This window comes from Uranotaenia lowii, chromosome 3, assembly GCF_029784155.1.
Source record: "Uranotaenia lowii strain MFRU-FL chromosome 3, ASM2978415v1, whole genome shotgun sequence".
Classification (NCBI taxonomy): Eukaryota; Metazoa; Arthropoda; class Insecta; order Diptera; family Culicidae; genus Uranotaenia; species Uranotaenia lowii.
The window spans coordinates 247,608,157-247,632,528 of record NC_073693.1 but is presented as its reverse complement, the minus strand read 5'-3'; the positions used below and the strand labels follow the sequence as shown (position 1 = coordinate 247,632,528).

Sequence of the window (24,372 nt, the reverse complement as noted above, 5' to 3'; positions counted from 1 at the left end):
TGACCCCCAAGATCATCTTCACGTTGTGGTCCCATCAGCTACGCTGATTGTTTTGCGTAGTTCATTTCATAGCTTCGGACTCTTTAGGCTTAGTTAAGTTAACCCACGTTATCCTATGACAATCGCAAATTGCGTCAGTCTTCAACTCCTTTGCAAAGCAGTCATTTTCCGGGTGAGCCCATCACTGACTGCCTGCCATGTGTTGAAATCATCACACATCTTCTGCATCATGTTTCCGCTGTCGTTTCTGGTCCGCAGGCGGCGAATATGTTGGCACTTTCCTCTTCAAATTTTGGACAATAGAATACCACGTGTTCGAGTGTCTCGTCCACGTCACCGCATGTTAGGCAGACTGGCGAGGCCGCATGTCCGAGCCTGTGATGATGCTTCATGAAGCATCCATGACCAGTCAGGAATTGCGTCATGTAGAAATCCACTTCACCATGCTTTCTCTCCATGCACTCCTCGATATTTGGGATCAAATGATGGGTCCACCTTCCTCTTTCTGAGCTGTCCCACAGCTGCTGCCAGTTGGCCACGGAGCTATCTCTGGCTCGTATTCTCACGTTTTGCGTGCCTCTCTTTTCGTAGCAATATGAGTCCTCCACCAACAAAACCGAGATGGGCATGACTCCCGCTACAACGCATGCAGCCTCCGACGAAACGGTGCGGTATGCACTGAAGACCCGCAAATTCATTCGCCTCTGTACACTGTTCAGCTTCTGCTGGTTACACTGGACGTTAAGACCAGATTTCCAGGCCGCCCCTCCATACCGAAGGATTGACGAAACTACACTCGAAATAATCCTTCATTGGCTACTTCGGATCCCCGAGTTGTTCGCCATATTTCTCGTGAGTGCGGCCGTTGATGTTGCGCCTTCTTGCACACATACTCAACGTCAACGTCATCACACCCAAATATTTAAGCTCACGCTTTGATTCGATAGTGCATGATCCAACTGTAATCCTGCCTGTTTGCGGTGAAATCAGGATTGATATCAGGACCATCTCGGTTTTGTGGTGAACCAACTGCAAACTTTTGGAGTGCATCCAGCTCTCTACCGCATCTACAGCCGCTGAAGCTCTTAGCTGGACGATTTCTGTAGAGTAACCCATCGCTAGTAGCACGACGTCGTCCGCGAAACCAACCAACTTTACTCCCTCTGGCAGGCTCAATGTCAGCACCTCATCATACGTAATATTCCACAGAACCGGGCCCAGTATCGACCCTTGCGGCATCCCAGCTGTAACATCCATTTCCTGAAATCCTTCGCTTGTCATGTATAGAAGCTTGCGGTTCTGGAAATAGCTTTCCACTAATTTGCAGAGATATTTCGGTATCCTCATTTTTATAAGCGAAGAAGCAATCGCTGCCCAGCTGACACTATTGAAGGCGTTACGCACGTCCAATGTTACTACCGCACAAAAACGGTCCCCTCTTCTCTTCTTGAGTATGACTTTATCAGCCGTTTCGTTGACAGTTTGAATGGCGTCGACTGTGCATCGCCCTTTTCGAAAGCCGAATTGATTGTTGGACAATCCGCCTTCGCCCTCGGTGTACCGCTGGATACGATTCAAGATCACCTTTTCCAGAATCTTTCCAACCGTATCCAGTAGGCATATTGGCCTGTATGCTGATGGGTTCTCCAATGGCTTTCCTGGTTTGGGCAGCAGAACCAGCTTTTGCCGTTTCCAAATTTCTGGAAACATCCTTTCCTCTATACAAATTTCCAGTGCTGATTGGAACATTTCGGGAAATTCCATAATCGCGGCCTTAACTGCAATGTTCGGGATACCATCTGGACCCGGAGCCTTTTCCAGCTGAAGGGATTTGGCGATGTCCCGCAGTTCCTCCAACGATATTAACTCCTCATCGCTCGTATCCCAGTCGTACGGGACTTGCGGCCAGCTATTAATAATATGATGAGGAAACAGCTCTCTCGTTATTTCCCTCAGTTTGTTGGGGCACATTTCAGGTGGTGTGCTACCGCTTTTGTTTTTTGCCATGACTATCCTGTAGGCATCGCCCCATGGTCGGTCATTGGCATCAAGACAAAGTTTCCTTAAACATGCCTTTTTACTCTCTTTAATTGCCTTGCATAGGTTTCTTTTCGCATTTTTGAAAAGCGGCCTACGCTCGTCTCTCTCCATTTGAGTTCGTGCTCTCTGCATGTTTCGTCTAGCGCGAAGGCAGGTGGCACGCAAATTCGCGATTTCCTCAGTCCACCAATAAACTGGTGGATGTGGGTTTCTACGATTAGCTCTCTTCGTCATTGCTGCGTCACAAGCACGTGTGAGTACTTTCGTCAGGTTTTCCGCCGACAAGTTTGACAGGTTTTGCTCGCACTTCAAAACCTAGACAAAGACATTCCGGTCAAATTGTTTTGTCCTCCAGCGTCGTTCACCTGTCATTGCCTCTCCTCTGACTGACTGTGCACTTTTACCCACACGATAATGGATCGCAAAGTGGCCGCTATGAGTGTAGTCCTCGCCCACCCTCCAATTACTTGTCCATCTGAGACTAGCAAATGTGATATCTATAATGGATTCACGTCCCTCTCTATGGTAGGTTCTACCTATGTTCGCCAGCCTTGCAAGTTCTTCAAGTAGACTCTGTCCTCTGGCGTTCGTAATGGAACTACTCCATTCCTGGGCCCACGCATTGAAATCCCCTGCGATAATAACGGGGCTTCGACCTGTGAGCACTTCGACTATCCTATCCATCGTAGCGCTGAATTTCTCCAAGGTCCGCCTCGGTGGAGCGTAGCAGCTACACAAGAAGATCCCATTGACTTTGGCGCTATCACGAAGCCTTCCTCATTCGATGTGACCACTTTCCTGTCACCCCTATTGCGGCCAGATTGGCACTATCGGTCACCCAATTTGTGCCATTGAGGACTCTATAATAGGGGTCTGCTACTAACACTATGTCTAGCTTCTCTTCCACCGCCATCTGTCGCAGAAGCTGTTGTGCTTCGTGACAGTGGTTGAGGTTGATTTGGATTACTTCCATACCCTTGGTATCGCTGCTAGCGCCTTTTGGTAGACAGAGCACCTTGGGTTGCCAGTTACATGGTTACCAGTGCAAATAAGATACTTCGCCGGCTTACTGCAGCTAGTCGCTATGTGACCGGATTCTCCGCACTCCCAGCATAATCCTCGTCTGTCAGCTCCCTTGCAGTCAAACGACTTATGGCCGTACTCCATGCATCAAAAGCATACCTCTGGTTGCTGGGAGATGGTTATCTGACAAACTGACCATCCCACTTTTAGCCGAATGCAGCTGCGTTGGCTGCCACCACTAGAAGCCTCACAATTGCAACCTGTGTTCCGGATTTGGAAGGACCCTGTCTCAATCTGATCGAAATCTGATCTTCGCCGATCTTATACTGGTCGACTAGCGCTGTCCTTATTTGGAGGTTTTTGATACGGATGGTTACTTCGTGACATAGCGCACGCACCTCCGCCTTCTCGCCTAGAACTTCCTCCGCTAGCACCTTGAAGGATGTACTCTTTGTTGCTGAACTTCGTTTCGACTCTAGGATCATACGACGGGTACGATGGATCCTTCTCACGTTTTCACCTAGTCCAGCAAGCTTGTCGTCGGTCCGCATCTGACGAAGCACTTTCGCGTACTTACTCTCTGGCGACTTAACTACGATAGCATCACATTTTTCCCTAACGCGGCTTCGCTGCTTCTTGGGCTTGGGGTTTGTTTTCGTTGTTCTCTCTGTTGTGTTATGTGTTCTCTCTTTACGGGTTTACGCGTCCCTGTCTGCCGTTCGCAGGGTGCGCTCCCTCGTTGGGTCTGTCGTCCTTACATTTCAATTGGCCAGGGTCCTGTCGAACCACCGAGTCTCGGGCTCTTTTCTTTACGGTGCTTGGTCTAGGATCATCTGGCGACCCTCGTTTCCTTTCTACACCCTTAGAGCTTCTCGGATTAATGAACTCATTCCTCACCGTTTGAACGAAGGCATCGATCCGTGTCGGGCGACTGACATTTGCCTTAGAGGGTTTGTCCGCCTCTGTACCTCTATTAGTAGCGCTGCCATTTAGCGCTTTTACCATCTCTAGGACTGCTTTGTTTTCCTTAGTAAAAAGAGCCATTTGAACGAAGGCATCGATCCGTGTCGGCCGACTGACATTTGCCTTAGAGGGTTTCTCCGCCTCTGTACCTCTACTAGTAGATCTGCCATTTAGCGCTTTTACCATCTCCAGGACTGCTTCGTTTTCCTCTGTAAAAAGAGCCACAGCCCTTAAAAGCTTGTCCTTGACCTCTTTACGAATGTTTTGTTTGATCAAAACCAAGCTAGTCAAAGTCTTGATTTCTGTCGTCGCTTCCTTCATTGCCTTTGGCACAGGAATTTCCTCCTAGCTCTCTTCCTTCTTCTGCTATGATGCCTTCTGGAGTTTCTTCCAGTTGTACAAAAAGCTGCCTAGCTGGTGATCGCCTATCAATTTATAAGAATGTAGTTACTGCTTATCGCAATGAAAAAAAAAACAAAACCTTACGGCAAAACAAGATTACGGAAACTGTTTACGATATTGTTGACAAAGTTTGATTGCGTGGTAATGGACGACGAATCTCACGCCAAGACAGACTTCAGACAGCTTCCGGGAAAAGAGTTTTATGCGGCAACTGGAGGGAGATGGATTGCGGCAGACATTTCCAAGCATATTAAACTATCAAAGTTTTCCAAGAAATATCTCGTTTGGGAAGCTATCTGTACATGAGGCTTGTAAAGCAACATTTTTTTAGGAGCCGTTACCGTCAACCAAGAAATCCCTGAAGAAGCATGACTTGTCTGTGCTGTTTTGGCCGAATTTGTCATTTTGCCGTTATGAAAAAAGGCCATGGAGTGTTATCGCGCTTATCAGGTTTTGCCCAGGGATAAAGGGTGATCGGTGGTCAACTTAACTTCGACGTATTTTTTCTTATCATTCCTATTTATAAAACAAAAACCTGATAAGGATAAGAACACAAGGTGACTAGGTCAACAGGAATCTAAACTGAGCATTTTCTACCATCTTTTATACATACTAAACTTCAAAATGAAAGGTACTTTGACTTTGTTAATAAACAAATAATCGATTTACACGCAATGTACTCTGACCACTTTTTGATCCAAACACCCTTTAATATTTTGTTTGTTGTTTCAATTATAGTCGTTTTACCATCTTTGTGGCACTTGCGACTTAATATCAACGTTACAGTTGGTGGTCAGTTATTGAAAAACTTATCCGGTACAACTGTGTCCGATGTTCAATCTTGGGCTCGAACTCATGAACATCGACTCAGGAGGCAAGCTACATTTCATTTGTACAGATGTGTTAATAGTAAAGTTTTTTCTTAAAAATACAAAAGAATATTAACAATATTACAGTTTGAAGAATAACGATGAATAAGTTAAAGATTTCTGGAAAAATTAATTAAAATTATTTGTATAGGTATAAGAATATAAGAAGAAAGGTTAGTTTTTAGTAATCGTGTATTCATCAATGAAAGTGTGATAATCGTTTTGAAGAGTTAGTGATCGATTATAAAGAAAAAAGAGTGAAAGAGTTCGAAAACGAAATACAAAAACGAGCAACGGAAAAATCAGTTTAGTAACGAACTTTCGAGACGATGGACGCAGATAGTTCATTCTCGTGGAAAAGTTATGAGAATACGATACAGTGTGGCTTAGTGCCTTTAACATGTAGTAGCTAATAAAATAATTGCCAAAAAATAATTGAAAGCTAACAAACTTTGCAAGAATTGGGAATCAGTAATCAGAAACTCATGAGGGCTTTCTGAAAAAAACAATAATACTGCCCTTGGAATATCGGGTATTTGGCCCCAGACTCTCCTGGAACTGTTTCAGAAATGACAATGTATCAACCACAAACACATAGGGATGGAAAGCAAATTTATGATCAAAAAGCTATACATTTTTTTATCGGATTTGTCGGTAAAACGTTATATTCTTTGAGGAAGAAGAATAATTGAATATTTTCTATTTCTTTTTTGTTTATTTATAGACAATTTGACTTATCATTATATCGAAGTTACGACCTGTTGTTAGAGTTTTTCCTGTACCGTCTGATAAATCTGGCAATTTAACGCCACTCAAGGCACGTTTTGTCCCTCGCATTAGAAACAATAACGTACAGCAATTACAGGCTGTGGTCCCTGATAAAGTTCTTTTAAACTAGCCAATTTAATGACATCAAACATCAAACGTGGCAGCTAGCTAGCTCAAGAGGGTTCATAACTCGTAACGCAACCGTTTCCACAGAAGAAGAAACTACTTCCAAAGAGCAATTTTCATCCATTTTTAGTGTCTCTTAAAAAATCCTCAAACCGAGGCGCAAAAGTGTCTGGCTTGGATGTTTTGGTTTTTTTTCGATTGTTGTTGTAACCTTTCTTCATGAAGCGAACACCACGGAAAAAGATAGGGGCAAAACAACCGCGGAAGTGCCATTATATCTCCGCCTCCATGTACTCGACTGAATGGTCGAAACAAGAGACGAGAAAAAAATCCTCTTCGTCCCCAAATTGCAAACCTAAGCCTTGATAACTTAAACTGGCCCCCTTAGACACTGTCAAGAGCGAGCTGAGCCCAAAAAGTTCCTAAATGAGTTTGGTATTTATGCGTGGAAGCCGCCATTAAAACGCCGAATAACTTTCAATGTTCGGCAACCCGACTGTCATCTAGATATTCCTGTCATCCCCTCGTGGTCCTGCCTGTGTTTACAATACCTACATAAGCCTACAACTGGACAGCTATCCTTGGGCTAGGACCAGCTAAACAACAACCACAACAACAACAACGAGATGAAAAAGTAGCAGAGGACAAAAAATGATTCAACGATGGTAATAAGGAAGCCATTCTTAACGGCGACGATGGGTAGTCGTCGCTCATAACTTGGCAAATGTAATTGCATTCCAAGCTGCCAAGATGGCGTCGTTGTCGTTTTCTGTTACCATAAGGCAGAATCGCAGAAGAAAGTTTCGATCAAGCAGCGAATCGGATCCATTTTTACGCACATTTACGATAATGGTCCGTAATGAGATATTAAAATCAATATCGTACAATCTCCCCTACCCTGTTCGTGATACGGTATGGTTTCTGTTGAGACAGTAACTTTGAATTGTTGTGCTTCACGTCATCGTCGTCGTAGATTGAGCTGATTACTGGGGAAGGGGAAAAAAAACAATATGGCTTGCCGAATCACAAAACTTGATTGCATTTCGATAGCAGAAAACGAATGTTCCATTAGCTACCCATCGCTAACTAATCAATGACCTGTGCTATCAAATGGCTAAAAGAATGTTCTGACGAGATCTGTAAAATTTCATCACAAAGTCATTTGATGTTGAATCGAAATGCAAACCGGTTCGGATCGATTGGTTTAACTTAAAACTGTTTTTTTTTTCATTTTTTTTAAAGTGTAAGACTTCTAACCCTTTGATTTACAAACTAACGAATTTATTTGTTGTTGTGTATATTTTTTGTTCATATCATTGTGTGAAGAGCTATTGACGGTTGAATCTGTAATAAAAATCACAATTTAAAATATTTTTTATTTAACTTTTTAAATTCGTCTCAATAAATACCTACTTGAAAATCAAAACACTTGCAAAAAAAGACTGGGATAGTTTACGGAAATCATCAAAAGGCCATATGCCAAATTTGAACTGAATCTGACAATGGGAAGAGGTTGCACTGAATCTCAAGTGTGAAAGGGATTCTGAGACATTGTGTTCTGAAGAAACATAAAAAACTGATTTTTCATCCTTTTTTACCAATGGATTGCTTAATTATGTCAATTTCATTGAAATTTTAACTAAGACTAACATTTCATCTGAAGAGTGCAACTCGATTGGACTTAAAACAAAAAAGTCATGGCTGTTCAAAAATTGTATTTTGTTGGTAAATTGTCGTTTTTACACATTTTACTCATACTCAGTACATTTTACTCATTGCGTTTTACAGGACAATTTGCTTCCAAAACACAATCTTTGAACCGCCATAACTTTTTGTTTCAAGTCCATTCGAGTTGCAGTCTTGAGGTAAAATGTTAGTCTTGATTTAAATTATAATAAAATGAACATAATTGAGCAGCCAATTGGTAAAGAAAAAAAATAATGAAAAACCAGCATTTTATGCTTCTTCAGAACACAATGTCTCAGAATCCCTATCACACTTGTGAATCAATGCAACCTCTTTCCATTGTCAGATTTAGCTCAAACTTGACATATGGCCTTCTGATGATTCCCTTAAACACCCTTAGTCTTTTTTTTGAAAGTGTTTAGATTTTCAAGTAGGGATTTATTAAGACGAATTAGATAAATGAAATGAAAAATATCCTCAATTGTGATTTTCATTAAACCGTAAATAGCTATTCACACGATGATACAAACATCATATTTGATTCAGCAAAGTTTAAGTGCACATAAATTCGCATCATTTGATGGCATTAATATCAAAAACATTTTACGGTAGGTACACATTTTGGTCAGTTCAATACAAAATTTTTGGACCAAAAAATTTGTTTTTTCTTAAAAATAGCTTGCTTGTTTTAAATTTTGATAAAAATTTGGTTCATTTTGCATTTTTTACGTGTTGAATTTAACCCAAACAAAATAATCTATCTATCTATATATATATATATATATATATATATATATATATATATATATATATATATATATATATATATATATATATATATATATATATATATATATATATATATATATATATATATATATATATATATATATATATATATATATATATATATATATATATATATATATATATATATATATATATATATATATAAAAAGCAATTTCTGTATGTTTGTTTGTTTGTTTGTTTGTTTGTTTGTTTGTTTGTTTGTTTGTTTGTTTGTTTGTTTGTTTGTTTGTTTATTTGTTTGTTTGTTTGTCCTCTATAGACTCAGCCGTCGTTAGAGCTAGAGATCTGAAATTTGGCATGGATGCTCATTTGGACTAGGAAAGATGAAAAATGTTTTCAGATTTTCGGATGACCCCTTCTGAAGGGGGTCATCCATACAACACAAATATTGTTTTCGCGATATTAACGTTGTTTTTTGTCGGATTGTGTTGAAAGTTTGCACATGAGTGTTTTGAAAGATGAGCAATTGATTTCAGGTGTCAAATTTTGTATAAAGGGTCGACCAAAGGGGTCGTCCATATTAACTGTTTGCTGTTTTTACGATATTGACGTTATTATACATCGTATTCAGATGAAAATTGGTTCACGATAGTTTTGAGTGACGTGCAATCGATTTGAGGTATCAAATTCAGTGTAAAGGGCTGGCAAAGGGGTCGTCCATATTAACTTTTCAATATCTGAGTGTTTATGACGTTTTTATACATCGGATAGGGATGAAAATTTGCACACAGGAGTTATAAAGGACAAACAATTGATTTCACTCATCCAAATTACAAACAGGGGTCGGTCAAAGGGGTCGTCCATATTAACTATTCACTGTTAATGCGATATTGTCGTTATTATACATCGGATTCAGATGAAAATTGGTACACGAGAGTTTTGAGGGACGAGCAATCGATTTGAGGTATTAAATTCAGTGTAAGGGGCCGGCAAAGGGGGTCGTCCATATTAACCTTTCAATATTTTTGCAATATCTTCGTTATTTGACATCGGATTGAGATGAAAATTTGCACACGGTAGTTTTCGTAGATGGACAATCGATTTCAGATGTCAAATGTTTTGCCGGGGGTCGGCGGAAGGGGTCGTCCATATTGACGTTATTATGCAATGGCTTGCTTTGAAAATTTGAATACGAGAGTTTTGAGGGAAAGGCAATCAATTTCAGATATCAAAGATTGTATAAGAGGCCACCGAAAGGGGTTTTAATTTTTTGGCAATAATTGCACTGTTATGCAACGATCGAGTCAAAATTTATACACGGGTTTTTTTGGCACGGTCAATTGGTTCCTGATTTCAAATTGAGTAGCAGACGATAGAAAAAGTGATTGTCCAATATTTTTGCAATTATTACTTAACAAATAATTCGGAAGTGCATCTGGAAAATGCTTGGCAATTGACTTAATTACAAACTGTTCATGACATATTCCAAGTTGAAAACGAAACGGAGTTCGTATGGGATCAGCTAGTTTAGTATAAAATATATAAATTTTGTAATAATTGTTGGACACAGAATTTATTTAAAATCAAATATTTTGAAAATGAACTTTTTTTAAAGATCGCGTTTGCGGAACCTCGAAACATGATTTTTTCTAGTCGGCCTCATACAAAAGTGTGTTCTTCTCATCCTAATCTACCATTTGAAGGGTGAGCCCCCAAATTCCCGGACATTATGCAATTTTTGGACACCCTACTGTTCATAGACTATGGACGCTTACGGAAAATGTTTGCTCATTCTCAAATATGTTGAAATTTCATTAATTTCAGATTGTTTAGCTTATTGGTGATGTGTTGTTTCTGAGATATGAACATTATTTCGCTCGGTCGTTATTTCGTTTACAGCATACATTGGGTAAAATATCGCTAGTTCGTTCTTCCGATTGATAGTGAAAATTCTCCATAGAATTAGCACTCTCTACGATTGGGATTGAAAAAGGATGAACATAATATTTATAGAGGTTTGGTGAATAAACAACATTAGTCGACCAAAAACTTCTTATTTCTTTCGAATCATCATTTGGAAATGGGAATTGAACTCCAAATTTGATATAAGGGCTAAAAATTAGCACACATTTATATTTCAGAATTGAACAGCTCGTTCAGATTTCAAATTCTAATTTAAAAAACAAAATTCAGATCACAACTTAAGTTGATATTTTCACACAGAGTAGGTATCTTGTATATTCTGCAAGGGCAAGTTCACTGGTGTTGAGAAAGTAGTAGAAATTTTGTAACTTTTTGCACATTTTGAAAATTTTGCCACGCAGAAACATTTTCGAAATCTGTGGCCTTCAAGATTTCTAACAACATGTGTTGTAGTTTCACATGCAGTGATGCAAAAATAGCAACATTTCTATCACATATGGCTGAAATAGAAACAGTGCTGTAAAAAAATACAACCCTCAAAGATCTTGAAAACATTTTTGCATGGTAAAATTTTCAAAATCTCAAATTTCTATCACTTTTTCCCAACACCAGTGAACTTCAACTGTATATTAAATAGATACAGGTTAGTCTGTCAATCATATTTTTGAGAAACATCGTAGCACCAATATAATAACTTCACTAGAATCGTGAATCGTGTAATTCATTAACCTTTTTGTAAATACAGTTTTATTCCAAAAATGTTTCGTTTACATACTCATAATCCGGTGCAAAATAAGTTTTGGTGCTAGAATAATTAAAGAAAATGCAGATTGTCAATAAGTTCGAAAGAAATCGCTACCTTCGTCAAAAAATCCGTGTTCCATCACTTGAGTATCTAATGACGGTTAAATGTGTAAAATTATGTCAAATTTCTAATAGATTGTTCAAAATTTTTCTCCAGTAACTGAAACTATTTTAACGATTGACTGAAAAGTAAGGTTTTTACACCTCCTTGTTACTTTTTTGTGGGCATGATCTTAAAGTATTTTTAATAAAGATCATGAACTTGCTCAACATACAGTTTTCAAAATCAGCTTTTACAAGCTCTGAAAAAAAAAAATAGTTTTTGTCCGGTAACTAATTTACACCTCTTTTCCGGAGCATGTTTTCCGTTTTTTTCTTCGACCTTCCATAACATGAAAACATGTAAGTGAGAGCTGAATATTGTCTGAGAGCACCATATTCGAGTTCCATTAAAAGGTTTGCAATTCGGTAAGCACGGCAAGACTAATTTGAGCTTGATCTGACGAATGTGAGATACCTGAGAAATTTGAGAAAGGTAGCATGGACCGAGTGAATTTTTTTAATTCATAAAGTTATGTCGTCAAACGAAAAACAATGTTAATAAAAATAAATAAGGTACACCGGGGTAAGTGTGGACGATGGCTATTAAAACAATACTGTGCACTATTTTTTCAAACTTTTGATGCAGAATGTTCAATTTACTTGTAATCTATCCAATAACTGTGAAAAAGATACGATTCAGACAATAACGGTTGTTTACAGCGACTTTTTCGTAATTTTCTATTTTCAACTACGATGTCGAGTTGATGTGCATCTTTTTCAATTGCAAATTTCTCCTAAACGAGCTGGCCCTCGATGAAAAACTCTACATTGAAACAATCCTTACATTCCAAACAACCAGTTAGGAAAAGAAACGGTTGCTAAAAATTAAGAAAAAAGAGTTTATTTAAAAAAAACTAAAATTTTGTCTCCAAGCCCTACCTGGGGTAAGTGTGGACGGCTTTAAAAAGACTTGATGTTTACACATTTTTTCAATTTTCTGTCCTTCATCCTTTATGAGTTGTATTATTTAGCTATATTAAGCATTCGGATCATGAAAATTTGAGTAAAGTACTTATTTGTTCTGTGTTTTTGATGAAATCGGATCTCGTGTGTTGTAACATAAATTACACACTATAATTATAGTATCATGAACTTTTTTCAAAATTTTGGACGGTTCAAGCAATAAAGTAACGTATTCAACCAAGAAATCACAAATTTTTTGAAAATTTCCTGAGAAATCAAAGGGAAAATCTACCGTCCACACTTACCCCATAAAGCGGGGTAAGTGAGGACACCAGCCGTCCATAACGATTTGCATGATAACTTTTTTCGCTTTGCTTCTATCGAGCTCATCTCTTCAGCTTTTGTAAAAAACATGTTCTGCATCACATTGATCGTCAATTTATCAAAATTGCTCCACTGCTGATTTTTTTATGATTTTTTAAAGTTGAACTATACGAAAACCCGTCCACACTTACCCCGGTGTACCTTACAAAGTTTAGGCATAAGTTTTGAAAAAAATTTAAAATATGTAGGGAAGAGTGGGGTAACGTGGGCCACTCTAAATATCTCAGCTGTGTGTTGAGATAAAAATCTCAAACCAACTGTTATCGTCGTGGCTATGCGTAAGCATGTTTTTCTATATGTAAAATGTACTTACATAATTAAACAAGCACCCGCAAAATTGCATCCGTTGGAGACCTAAAGTACATAACAAAAATATGCTCATACGCTTATGATCCTAGTTTTGTCATGCTCTTTCACGTGGAAAAGGATTTTTTGATGAAACATAAATAAGTCACACAAACGCGACCAATTTGTAAATCGTTGCTTGTGAGGAATCGTGGTCCACATTTTGTGGGGTATCTTGGGCCACTTATATTTTGACGATTTTATACACAATCAAAACTTAAAATACGTTATTGCTATCTATAAAATTTTGTTATTGCAAATGAAGAGTTATGAAAAATGTTTTGTCCATCTTTTCTAATGCTATAGAGACGAACATTTTGCCAAAACGTTCGGGAGCCAGGTTTTAGGAATTATTCTATCATACACAACTTTCTGAAATTGCTTCGAAATAACAAAATGAATCATGAAATTTCAATTTTGGATTAGGTGGCCCACGTTCCCACATCGTGTTTCTTTTTTTTATTTTTATTTTTTTTTATTTTTTTTTTATTTTTTTTTGTTTCGATTATAGTCGTTTAACCATCTTTATGGCATTCGCGACTTTACATAAAATAACATCGTGTTTCAAAATCCTTTAAAATTTTTTTTTTTCAAAACAGTCAGAGTTCGAGAAATCATGTATTTAAAAAATAAAAAATTGTCTAAGAAAACCTTAAAAATTAAGAAAACCTTTCCATTTTTTTTCTATTTATTTTTTTATAATGAAGTTATGAAGAAAAAAAAGTAGCCCATGATACCCCACTCTCCCCTACATTATGCACTCCGTAACACTGTTTGTCCTCTATGAAAAATGTTAAATTGAAATGTCCAAAATCATATTTGAATTTATTAACCATTTCGAAAATTATTTAAAACTTTGACGCGTAACAACATAAAAATATTGGAAAAAACACCACAATCCATTCCTATTTATTTCAATCCAAGTGATAGTTTTAATTAATTTGAATATAGATTAGCATTCCAGATTGCCCAGTTTCAACCGTACTTACCCGGATTTTCGAAGAAAAAATTAGTTAATGCCCGTTCTGAATCGGTTGCCCGGAAGAAAAAGACCTGGTTTTCTCCCAGATTATCCACAATTTTTAGAAAATTTCAAATTTTAAGCTGGTTTTTGCTAAATAAATTCGCATACATTTTTTTGGACTTTAACATAAGATTTGAACGCCACTGATGTGCCTTGATAAAAATGATGTTGCGTGTGTTTATTTTTCAGCTTTTCTCTTGTTATTTTATAAAAAATTCTTAGATTTTGGCTGAATTTATCCACATATTTGGTTTTTTAAATTTATAATTCGTTATATGATTTTAATCGCCGTAATTTGTATGATTATAATTTTAATGGCATGTGCGGCGGAATGAAAACTAGAGAGAATTTATTTTATAGAATTTGAAAGAAAGGTGGATAGACAGGCATTAGTATGCCAATAGGAGAAAGCTTGATAGGTGTTGAAATTTTAGGCTAGAGGGCATGTTGATGAAAAGCTCCCATGAATTGCTCCCGCCTTTGCTCTGCATTAGCTAAAAGGCGGGGGAATTACATGAACAAAAAAAAGATAATTCACTTTTTTTATAATTTATTTGTTGTAGTACAATTAAAATTGAAAATTTTGAATGTAAATTTTAAATTAAAGAGCAAATCAAATAAAATAAGGTTCCAGAAGCTTCATATTCAGAAACTGATTTTATAAATCGTTTTTTTTTTCTAAAAAACAATGATACTGAATGAAGAATCTAGGACCGCCCCTGGAATCAACCGTTTTTTTGCATGTGAACCCACACTTTCTTCAGTTCCTCTACTGTCTCCACTACCTTAGGTCAGTGATCGTCAACCTTTTGAGTCAGAAGAGTCAAAAACTTTAAATTTTCAACATTTCAGAGTTTCGAAGAGCCCTATAAAAAATCATGGTTTTTGTATGTATGTAATTAAAAAAACAAAATACATGAATAATTAATGAAAATAAGTTTTACGAAAATAACTTTAAAATCATTAGAGTTTTTACTAGCTTTTGGGTTTTTTTTTTAAATCTGTTTCAAATTAATATCAAGTACATGGATTCTCTTCTGGTTCGTCAACTCTTCTAAAATGGATTGATTTTATATCAATTTTGATGCGTTGGCAAATATCGGGTTAAGGGAAAAAAGTGAAGGGAAATAAATTTTATTAAAATTATCAAGCTTTTCCCGAGATTTCGCTAATCCTTTCTTAAATCCAGAAGTATATGGTTGAATTAAAACTAAAATTAAGAAACCGAAAAATTTCAGTTTCAAATTTTGTATCAGGAGCATAATGGTTACATACAGTTGCGTTCAAAAAAGAATGAAATCGCGTGAAGCTGCGCACCCACTTCTAACTTTGACAAGCTGCCATTTCTCTCTCGGTTTATATTTTTTCATGAAAATTTCACACAATCTAGTTCAACTATCCAACTAATACTCCACAAAATTTGAAGCCTTTACAATGACGGGAAACAAAGTTACAGCCATTCCCGTAAAAAAGGGAAATTTGGAACTGCTTCACTAAATTGGCTGTATCTTTGACAATTTTCATTGAAAAATCTTGAAATTTGGTCCAAAGATGTAAAAATGTTTGATCTAATATCAGGCCAAGTTTCGTCAAAAACGATGAACGTGATCAAAAATGGTGCCGGATTGAAAATGAGATTCATTATCGCCCAGCAGAAGATTTCATTCTTTTTTGGACGGATGTTTGTTTGGAAAACATCGTAATCTATGTATTCTTGGTTTGTCTTTCGCAAATCCAACATTTATTACAAAGAATGTTGTAAATTGATAGTTACTTCATTCTTGCTTTGTTTAGAAATAGAAATTATTCCAACAGAGCTGGTATTGAAACAAAAGAGCGAATAGAATATTCGATTTAATTGTGGATCAAATTTGTTTATCGATGTAATTAGCAGGCCATTACTAAAACTTTGTTCTTTTTATTTTGAACCCTGTTGGAACATTTTCTCTTTCGAAACAAAGTACGAATGATGTTTTTAGCTATTTACAACATTATTTGTGATAAATTTTTGTTTTGTGAAAGAAAAACCAAGAATACATGGATTAGGATATTTTCCATACAAACATCCGTCCAAAAAAGAATGAAATCTTCTGCTGGGCGATAATGAACCTCATTTTCAATCCGGCACCATTTTTGATCACGTTCATCGTTTTTGACGAAACTTGGCCTGATATTAGATCAAACATTTTTACATCTTTGGACCAAATTTCAAGATTTTTCAATGAAAATTGTCAAAGATACAGCCAATTTAGTGAAGCAGTTCTAAATTTCCCTTTTTTACGGGAATGGCTGTAACTTTGTTTCCCGTCATTGTAAAGGCTTCAAATTTTGTGGATTGTTAGTTGGATAGTTGAACTAGATTGTGTGAAATTTTCATGAAAAAATATAAACCGAGAGAGAAATGGCAGCTTGTCAAAGTTGGAAGTGGGTGCGCAGCTTCACGCGATTTCATTCTTTTTTGAACGCAACTGTATGTCATTAAAAATTTGTAATTTTCGAATGTCATTACATCAATTGGACTTGTCTTCAGAATTTTATGCATCTGGCCTACTCAAAAATCTCATTTAATGTCACATGTGATTCTTCAGTATTGTGCGTTCGATGCAATTCAATACATTGTAGATTTATCGATAATGCTTGCTCAAGCTTATATTACTGGGAACTGGGAACCAGAATAAATCTGTTAAAATCTGGCGAACGTGGGGTGCCCGAGGAATTGGAGAACGGTTGCCATGGACCGAGTGAAATTTAGCAAGTTATGTCGTGAGACGGAATACTATGTAAATAAAAATAAAATAAAATAAAAATCTGTTAAAATGTAGTTTTTAAAAGGCGTGACAGTTAATAAAGCAACAGCACATTTAAACCGGCAAGATCATCCAAATAATATTTTAAAACTTTCGAAACAAAAACTAATAACAATAAATTGAGGATTATTAACTTTCTTCAAAAACTAAAAAGAAAGTCTGTTACTGAAACTTGTTTCAAAATTGCTGTGCTTATGGTAAATAATTGCTGGTGATCTTGAAATCCAGGAGTGTTGGTTAAAAATCACTAAAAGATCTTCTGACTGTTTAGCATGATAGATTGCCTTGTAGAATTATAAAGGACCATTCAAATATTACGTAACGCTTTTAGGGGGGGGGGACAGATTGTTACGCATTGTGGATTTTGCTTAGAAATTTTGAGATGATTGTGTTAGGTAGTATTTGAACGGCCCCTAAGGGAATAGTTTTAATTCACAAGGGAAAAATAAAAACCGAGGCAAACTGATTTCAGAAGATTTTTGCGACTCAAACTCGATTTTTTGTCAGATTTTTTCTCTCCATTCTTATTTACTGGCATTTAGTAACTTTAAAACTTAGCAGTTTAAAGTGAAATCGATCAATGAGAAACCTACATGAACAACAAAAAATATGTAAAATCTTGATGATCCTTTATTCATTCAACGATATAGATTAGAGGCAAGAATGCCAAAAATTGACAAATTCCCGGGAAAAACAATACAGATTTCGTCTAAATAATCTTCGTATTTTACAAAATGGGGAAAGTTACTTTCTTCTATAATTTTTTCTCATGGTAAATTACTCTCAGTCTTAATGAAAATTTATCATTAAGTTCAAACCTTTTTTAAATATTTTTGATATTTTACACTTTTGCTAAAAAGTTCACAAATTTGTTCAATGAACCTTGTATTTTCAAAATTTATACCGCAAACAAGAGCTGATAAAAAAATACAAATTTGCTTTTAGTGCTCCTAAATAAGTCGAAATCAGTTTTCAAATTCTCTGCACCTCGGAAAATGTAGATTTTGTTTCCTTGGGTTATAGTTTTGAAGGCAGATTTTGGGTTCTGGAGATGAATTCCTTCATATTGAATCAACTTTTATAAATACTTTTTTGTTCCTTTTTGGCTCTTAAAACTCACAGTGAACACGTTATCTCTTTTTTCGATTTATTGTTGCTCTTAAGAGAAGTTTTTTTTTCTAATTTAAACTCTTATTCTGAATATTTTATCTTGGACTTCTGTTTGGCAGTACTTGAAGTTTTTTCATGGCCATCCATAATATGAATGTTTGATGTGATACATTTTAAACAGAATTAAATAAAATCAGATTTGAAAATTAAATTTATGTTTTTGAATTTCATAATTTAGGTTATTAATTTTAAGTTTATAATTCATATTTCAATGGTGAAAAATTGAGGGGATAAAAACTCGCGAAAGAGAATCTTTACTGTGATTCAGAACCTGAATTCTTATTTTGCAAAAAGTCATGCATTCCTTATAAACGCAAGTGAAAAAAGCACTACTTTCGATTTTTAAATGAAATTAGCATTAGACATCTGATATGACTTTGTAAAGTTTAAAAATTCTCAATGAACCAGCTGTAAACAAAAGAAGAAAAAAGAATTTTAAATTCAAATTTATATTCAAATTTCAGAAATGTATCAGCTTTATATTCTTAAAGTAAAGTTTTATTATAATGATTGTTCCTGATTCTGAATTGATAATATTACTTCGATTTAAGAAATATTTTGAAACACAAAAAAAATCCTAATGGGAAGCTTTTCGCTGCTCAAAACTTCATCAAAAATGAATTCAATCCGGCACCAACACTTGTAGTTTATTACGATTGAATTTGTTTATTGAAATATTGGTGACTAAAAGACAAAAAAAAATAGAAAGTTAGAAAATTGAAGTCATGCGTTTCTTAAACGCCTACTGGAAATTTGAACACTCCGATGGATAATTTGACTAAAATTTAAATTTCTAACAATAAAGGCGACTTTTTAAAATATTGAGCCTTCAAGTGAATAATTAACTTTTTGTTGAATAAACAACCCCAACAAACAACAACAAAGAAATTCGAGCTTTTGCGGGTATTTAATCACGGTTTTTTGGACGTTATAGGACCGCGCCTGGTTAATTCAGAGGTTGTGCAGAATCTTTTGGCCGGAGTTAAGGCCATACGATTAAAATGGTAAAATGAAGTTTAGTAGTTATTTGTCAATCCCTGAAAATTTTATGGCAATCGGATAAAAACTCGAATTTTGCGGATCAATTTTGTGAGTGGTACTTTCATCGTGGACACCTTTACTTCGAAAAATACGCTTAACCTTTCGTTTGATCCGAAGTTCTATAAATTATCCCAAAAAACATAAAAAATCACAGCATTTTCGAATGCATTTCGAGCGAATGCCACTCCTTCTCGAGGTTATCTAAATTGCATCCCGACTGCTCCTGTTTTGCTCCCAACAGAAAACAGTCCCTTCGGGCAAAAGTGCAAGTTCATCATGTTTCATCCCAACAGATTCCGTGTTATGGTAGTTTATTTTTCTTCTCCTCCCCCGGGGGAAAATTGCCAGGTTTTCCCTTAGCGTATGATGTTTTTTCCTGTATTTGTTGTTATTCCATTTTCACCACAAAAGAGCCCCAGTTCGGTCGAGCCATCTGGTCCATTTATTTCGCATTCTCCTTGGCTTCCGCCATACTACATAGGTTCCTACTTACTTAGTGAATGGCTGGCTGGCCGGCTTCTGGTAACCCATTTTCTGGTTTAAGGGTTATTGTTTTCTTGGACTTGTTCTTTCAATGGCCATCCATACATCATCCTGGTAATTCCTCGGAGTTGGACCCGAGTATTTACTTCCGGTGCCAGCAGGGATGGACTCGATGAACTTATTTTCTCTGGGTATAGGTACAAGCTGCACGAGAATTCCTTCGGGCGGATGCGGTGGAGTGTAAAACTTTCCAGTTGCAAACAACTGGGGACCGAAAAAGGCTTGCCGTGGCCCAGCGAAATGGGGTTGCTCAAATGCCCCCGAGGAGCACCATTTTTTTCAGAGTTATTTCTCGAGAGATGTTGCAGCGGAAAGTTTGAAAAACGCAAGAAAATGGAAGTATGGAAATTTGAAAGCATTTACAAAAACTCCTTCCAATATAGAAAAAAACGGGAATTTAAATAAACAACACAACCAAATTCAACGAGATTTTAATCATTTTTGAGTTTCAACAAGAAATAAAGAAAACTTTAAAAAAGGCGTAAAAATGGCTAAAAGCAGTTGAGCAAATGAAATGATTTTGGAAAAAGAAAGGATAAATGAAAAGTTGAAATCGATAAACAGAAACAAATGCAGAAGGTTGAATGGAGAAAAGTTAAAGCAAGCAAAAATAAGAATGTTTGTAAAAATGTAAAAATGTAAAAATGTAAAAATGTAAAAATGTAAAAATGTAAAAATGTAAAAATGTAAAAATGTAAAAATGTAAAAATGTAAAAATGTAAAAATGTAAAAATGTAAAAATGTAAAAATGTAAAAATGTAAAAATGTAAAAATGTAAAAATGTAAAAATGTAAAAATGTAAAAATGTAAAAATGTAAAAATGTAAAAATGTAAAAATGTAAAAATGTAAAAATGTAAAAATGTAAAAATGTAAAAATGTAAAAATGTAAAAATGTAAAAATGAAAAATGTAAAAATGTAAGAATGTAAAAATGTAAAAATGTAAAAATGTAAAAATGTAAAAATGTAAAAATGTAAAAATGTAAAAATGTAAAAATGTAAAAATGTAAAAATGTAAAAATGTAAAAATGTAAAAATGTAAAAATGTAAAAATGTAAAAATGTAAAAATGTAAAAATGTAAAAATGTAAAAATGTAAAAATGTAAAAATGTAAAAATGTAAAAATGTAAAAATGTAAAAATGTAAAAATGTAAAAATGTAAAAATGTAAAAATGTAAAAATGTAAAAATGTAAAAATGTAAAAATGTAAAAATGTAAAAATGTAAAAATGTAAAAATGTAAAAATGTAAATATGTAAAAATGTAAAAATGTAAAAATGTAAAAATGTAAAAATGTAAAAATGTAAAAATGTAAGAATGTAAAAATGTAAAAATGTAAAAATGTAAAAATGTAAAAATGTAAAAATGTAAAAATGTAAAAATGTAAAAATGTAAAAATGTAAAAATGTAAAAATGTAAAAATGTAAGAATGCCAAAATGTAAAAATGTAAAAATGTAAAAATGTAAAAATGTAAAAATGTAAAAATGTAAAAATGTAAAAATGTAAAAATGTAAAAATGTAAAAATGTAAAAATGTAAAAATGTAAAAATGTAAAAATGTAAAAATGTAAAAATGTAAAAATGTAAAAATGTAAAAATGTAAAAATGTAAAAATGTAAAAATGTAAAAATGTAAAAATGTAAAAATGTAAAAATGTAAAAATGTAAAAATGTAAAAATGTAAAAATGTAAAAATGTAAAAATGTAAAAATGTAAAAATGTAAAAATGTAAAAATGTAAAAATGTAAAAATGTAAAAATGTAAAAATGTAAAAATGTAAAAATGTAAAAATGTAAAAATGTAGAAATTTGAAAAAGTAAAAATGAACAAATTTAAAAATATAAAAATGTAAAAATTTAAAAAAAATTAAAAAATTTAAAAATGTTAAAAAATTAAAAATGTAAAAATGTAAAAATGTAAAAATGTAAAAATGTAAAAATGTAAAAATGTAAAAATGTAAAAATGTAAAAATGTAAAAATGTAAAAATGTAAAAATGTAAAAATGTAAAAATGTAAAAATGTAAAAATGTAAAAATGTAAAAATGTAAAAATGTAAAAATGTAAAAATGTAAAAATGTAAAAATGTAAAAATGTAAAAATGTAAAAATGTAAAAATGTAAAAATGTAAAAATGTAAAAATGTAAAAATGTAAAAATGTAAAAATGTAAAAATGTAAAAATGTAAAAATGTAAAAATGTAAAAATGTAAAAATGTAAAAATGTAAAAATGTAAAAATGTAAAAATGTAAAAATGTAAAAATGTAAAAATGTAAAAATGTAAAAATGTAAAAATGTAAAAATGTAAAAATGTAAAAATGTAAAAATGTAAAAATGTAAAAATGTAAAAATGTAAAAATGTAAAAATGTAAAAATGTAAAAATGTAAAAATGTAAAAATGTAAAAATGTAAACATGTAAAAATGTAAAAATGTAAAAATGTAAAAATGTAAAAATGTAAAAATGTAAAAATGTAAAAATGTAAAAATGTAAAAATGTAAAAATGTAAAAATGTAAAAATGTAAAAATGTAAAAATGTAAAAATGTAAAAATGTAAAAATGTAAAAATGTAAAAATGTAAAAATGTAAAAATGTAAAAATGTAAAAATGTAAAAATGTAAAAATGTAAAAATGTAAAAATGTAAAAATGTACAAATGTAAAAATGTAAAAATGTAAAAATGTAAAAATGTAAAAATGTAAAAATGTAAAAATGTAAAAATGTAAAAATGTAAAAATGTAAAAATATTAAAATGTAAAAATGTAAAAATGTAAAAATGTAAAAATGTAAAAATGTAAAAATGTAAAAATGTAAAAATGTAAAAATGTAAAAATGTAAAAATGTAAAAATGTAAAAATGTAAAAATGTAAAAATGTAAAAATGTAAAAATGTAAAAATGTAAAAATGTAAAAATGTAAAAATGTAAAAATGTAAAAATGTAAAAATGTAAAAATGTAAAATGTAAAAATGTAAAAATGTAAAAATGTAAAAATGTAAAAATGTAAAAATGTAAAAATGTAAAAATGTAAAAATGTAAAAATGTAAAAATGTAAAAATGTAAAAATGTAAAAATGTAAAAATGTAAAAATGTAAAAATGTAAAAATGTAAAAATGTAAAAAGGTAAAAATGTAAAAATGTAAAAATGTAAAAATGTAAAAATGTAAAAATATAAAAATGTAAAAATGTAAAAATGTAAAAATGTAAAAATGTAAAAATGTAAAAATGTAAAAATGTAAAATGTAAAAATGTAAAAATGTAAAAATTTGATGTTTGAAAATAATTTTTTATGTAGAATGCCCAGGAATATAAAGGGATTTCAGGAAGAATTGAAGAAAGGAATATAAGATGTAAGAAAAATAGAAGGAAAGAGGAGTAAAAATGTTGAAATGAAAAAGAATAGACGTTTTGAATTTGTTTGTAATTTTTTTCAAATGTTCTTTAACATCCCCAAAAGTTAAACAATACCTTTTTTGTGTCAGTCTTTGCATCCCCAATCTTCCCCGGTAAGCCACCCAAATTTATAGGTTCAGAAACATTAGCATCTATCCGCAAAATAGCACGTATCTTTCAATGCCTTAAAAACATACCGGAAGCAAACAAAATGCCATGCCAGGAAGCATAGCTTACAGACTACAAGCTAGAGCTGCCTGTGCTATTGGCCTTCACACTTACTGGTGTTTATTTTGTTCCCGAACATTTTTGGCATCGGCCCATCGCAAAATAATGGCCCGGGGGTTGGGCCTACAGAATTTCGAACTAAAATAGTGTCCAAACAGCCGGGAACTCTGATCTTTGCGGGCATTTCGGCTGCTCGGAATATTACCAACAAACATGCCCGTAGTTTGCTGATCATCATTATTATTGTCAAGTGAACTTACTGTTTTCGGTACTTTGTCCCAGGTTTTCTTCAGCCGGTAGACGGCAGCATTGGTGAAGGCAGCGCAAATCTGCAGCACTCCGTTGAAGTTGTGAAGGCAGCGACAAATGTCGGCCACGGCCGTCCATTTCTCAATGGCAGCGACCCGGGCCGCCATGTTGGATCTGGAAGAGAGAGATTTAATTAGTGTTTGTGTTAGGGATATCAATTGGGTGAAAACTTTTGAAAACGGAGAGCGATTTGAATTCCATTCCCACTTTAACCGGCAAGCTACTCTGTATTGAAAAAAATAAATAAAATGTGGACAAATTTTCTTTGAGATGAATCAAAAGCGAAAATCTTGACCCCGAACTTGAATTTGTCACATTCATTTCAAATTTGCATAAATAAAGCATGTGTTGAAAAAAAAATCGAATGAAAATACAAAAGCTTTTTGTATCCAGATTGGAAGATAATTAACTTCATTCTAATGCAAAATTCAAACAAAATAAAGCTTCAAAATGACGATACAGATTCATCATTCGATTTTTTTTATTATTTTTATCAAGATATGCTAGGAGGATAAGAAATACAAAATTGAAATAGAGAATAATCAATGGAAAAACAATTATGATTATGGATTCATGGTTGAGGACTAAAAAGCTGAGTTCAGTTCTTGAATCATATACCTAAATTTAGAAACCGCTTTCATGTAAATTTCAGAAAACGTTTTGAAATTCCGAATCTGATTGAAATTCAAGTTTTGGATTCAAGTTCGAGCCAAAGAACAAAGAAATTGCAGGGAGTCCCGTATGTTTTGGCATATTGTTAAACATTATTGGCAATGCAG

General features: G+C 33.9%; 1 protein-coding gene across 5 annotated transcripts in view; it reads right to left on the bottom strand.

Moving 5' to 3' along the window:
* Positions 1-24,372, bottom strand: part of LOC129755947 (ras-specific guanine nucleotide-releasing factor 2-like) — a 546,013-nt gene that overhangs the window by 181,097 nt on the left and 340,544 nt on the right. For all 5 annotated transcript variants that reach the window (XM_055752664.1, XM_055752665.1, XM_055752668.1 and 2 more), the window contains one exon: positions 23,545-23,707. In XM_055752664.1, the coding sequence (XP_055608639.1) occupies positions 23,545-23,707 (163 nt within the window). The remainder of the gene's footprint in view (positions 1-23,544; positions 23,708-24,372) is intronic.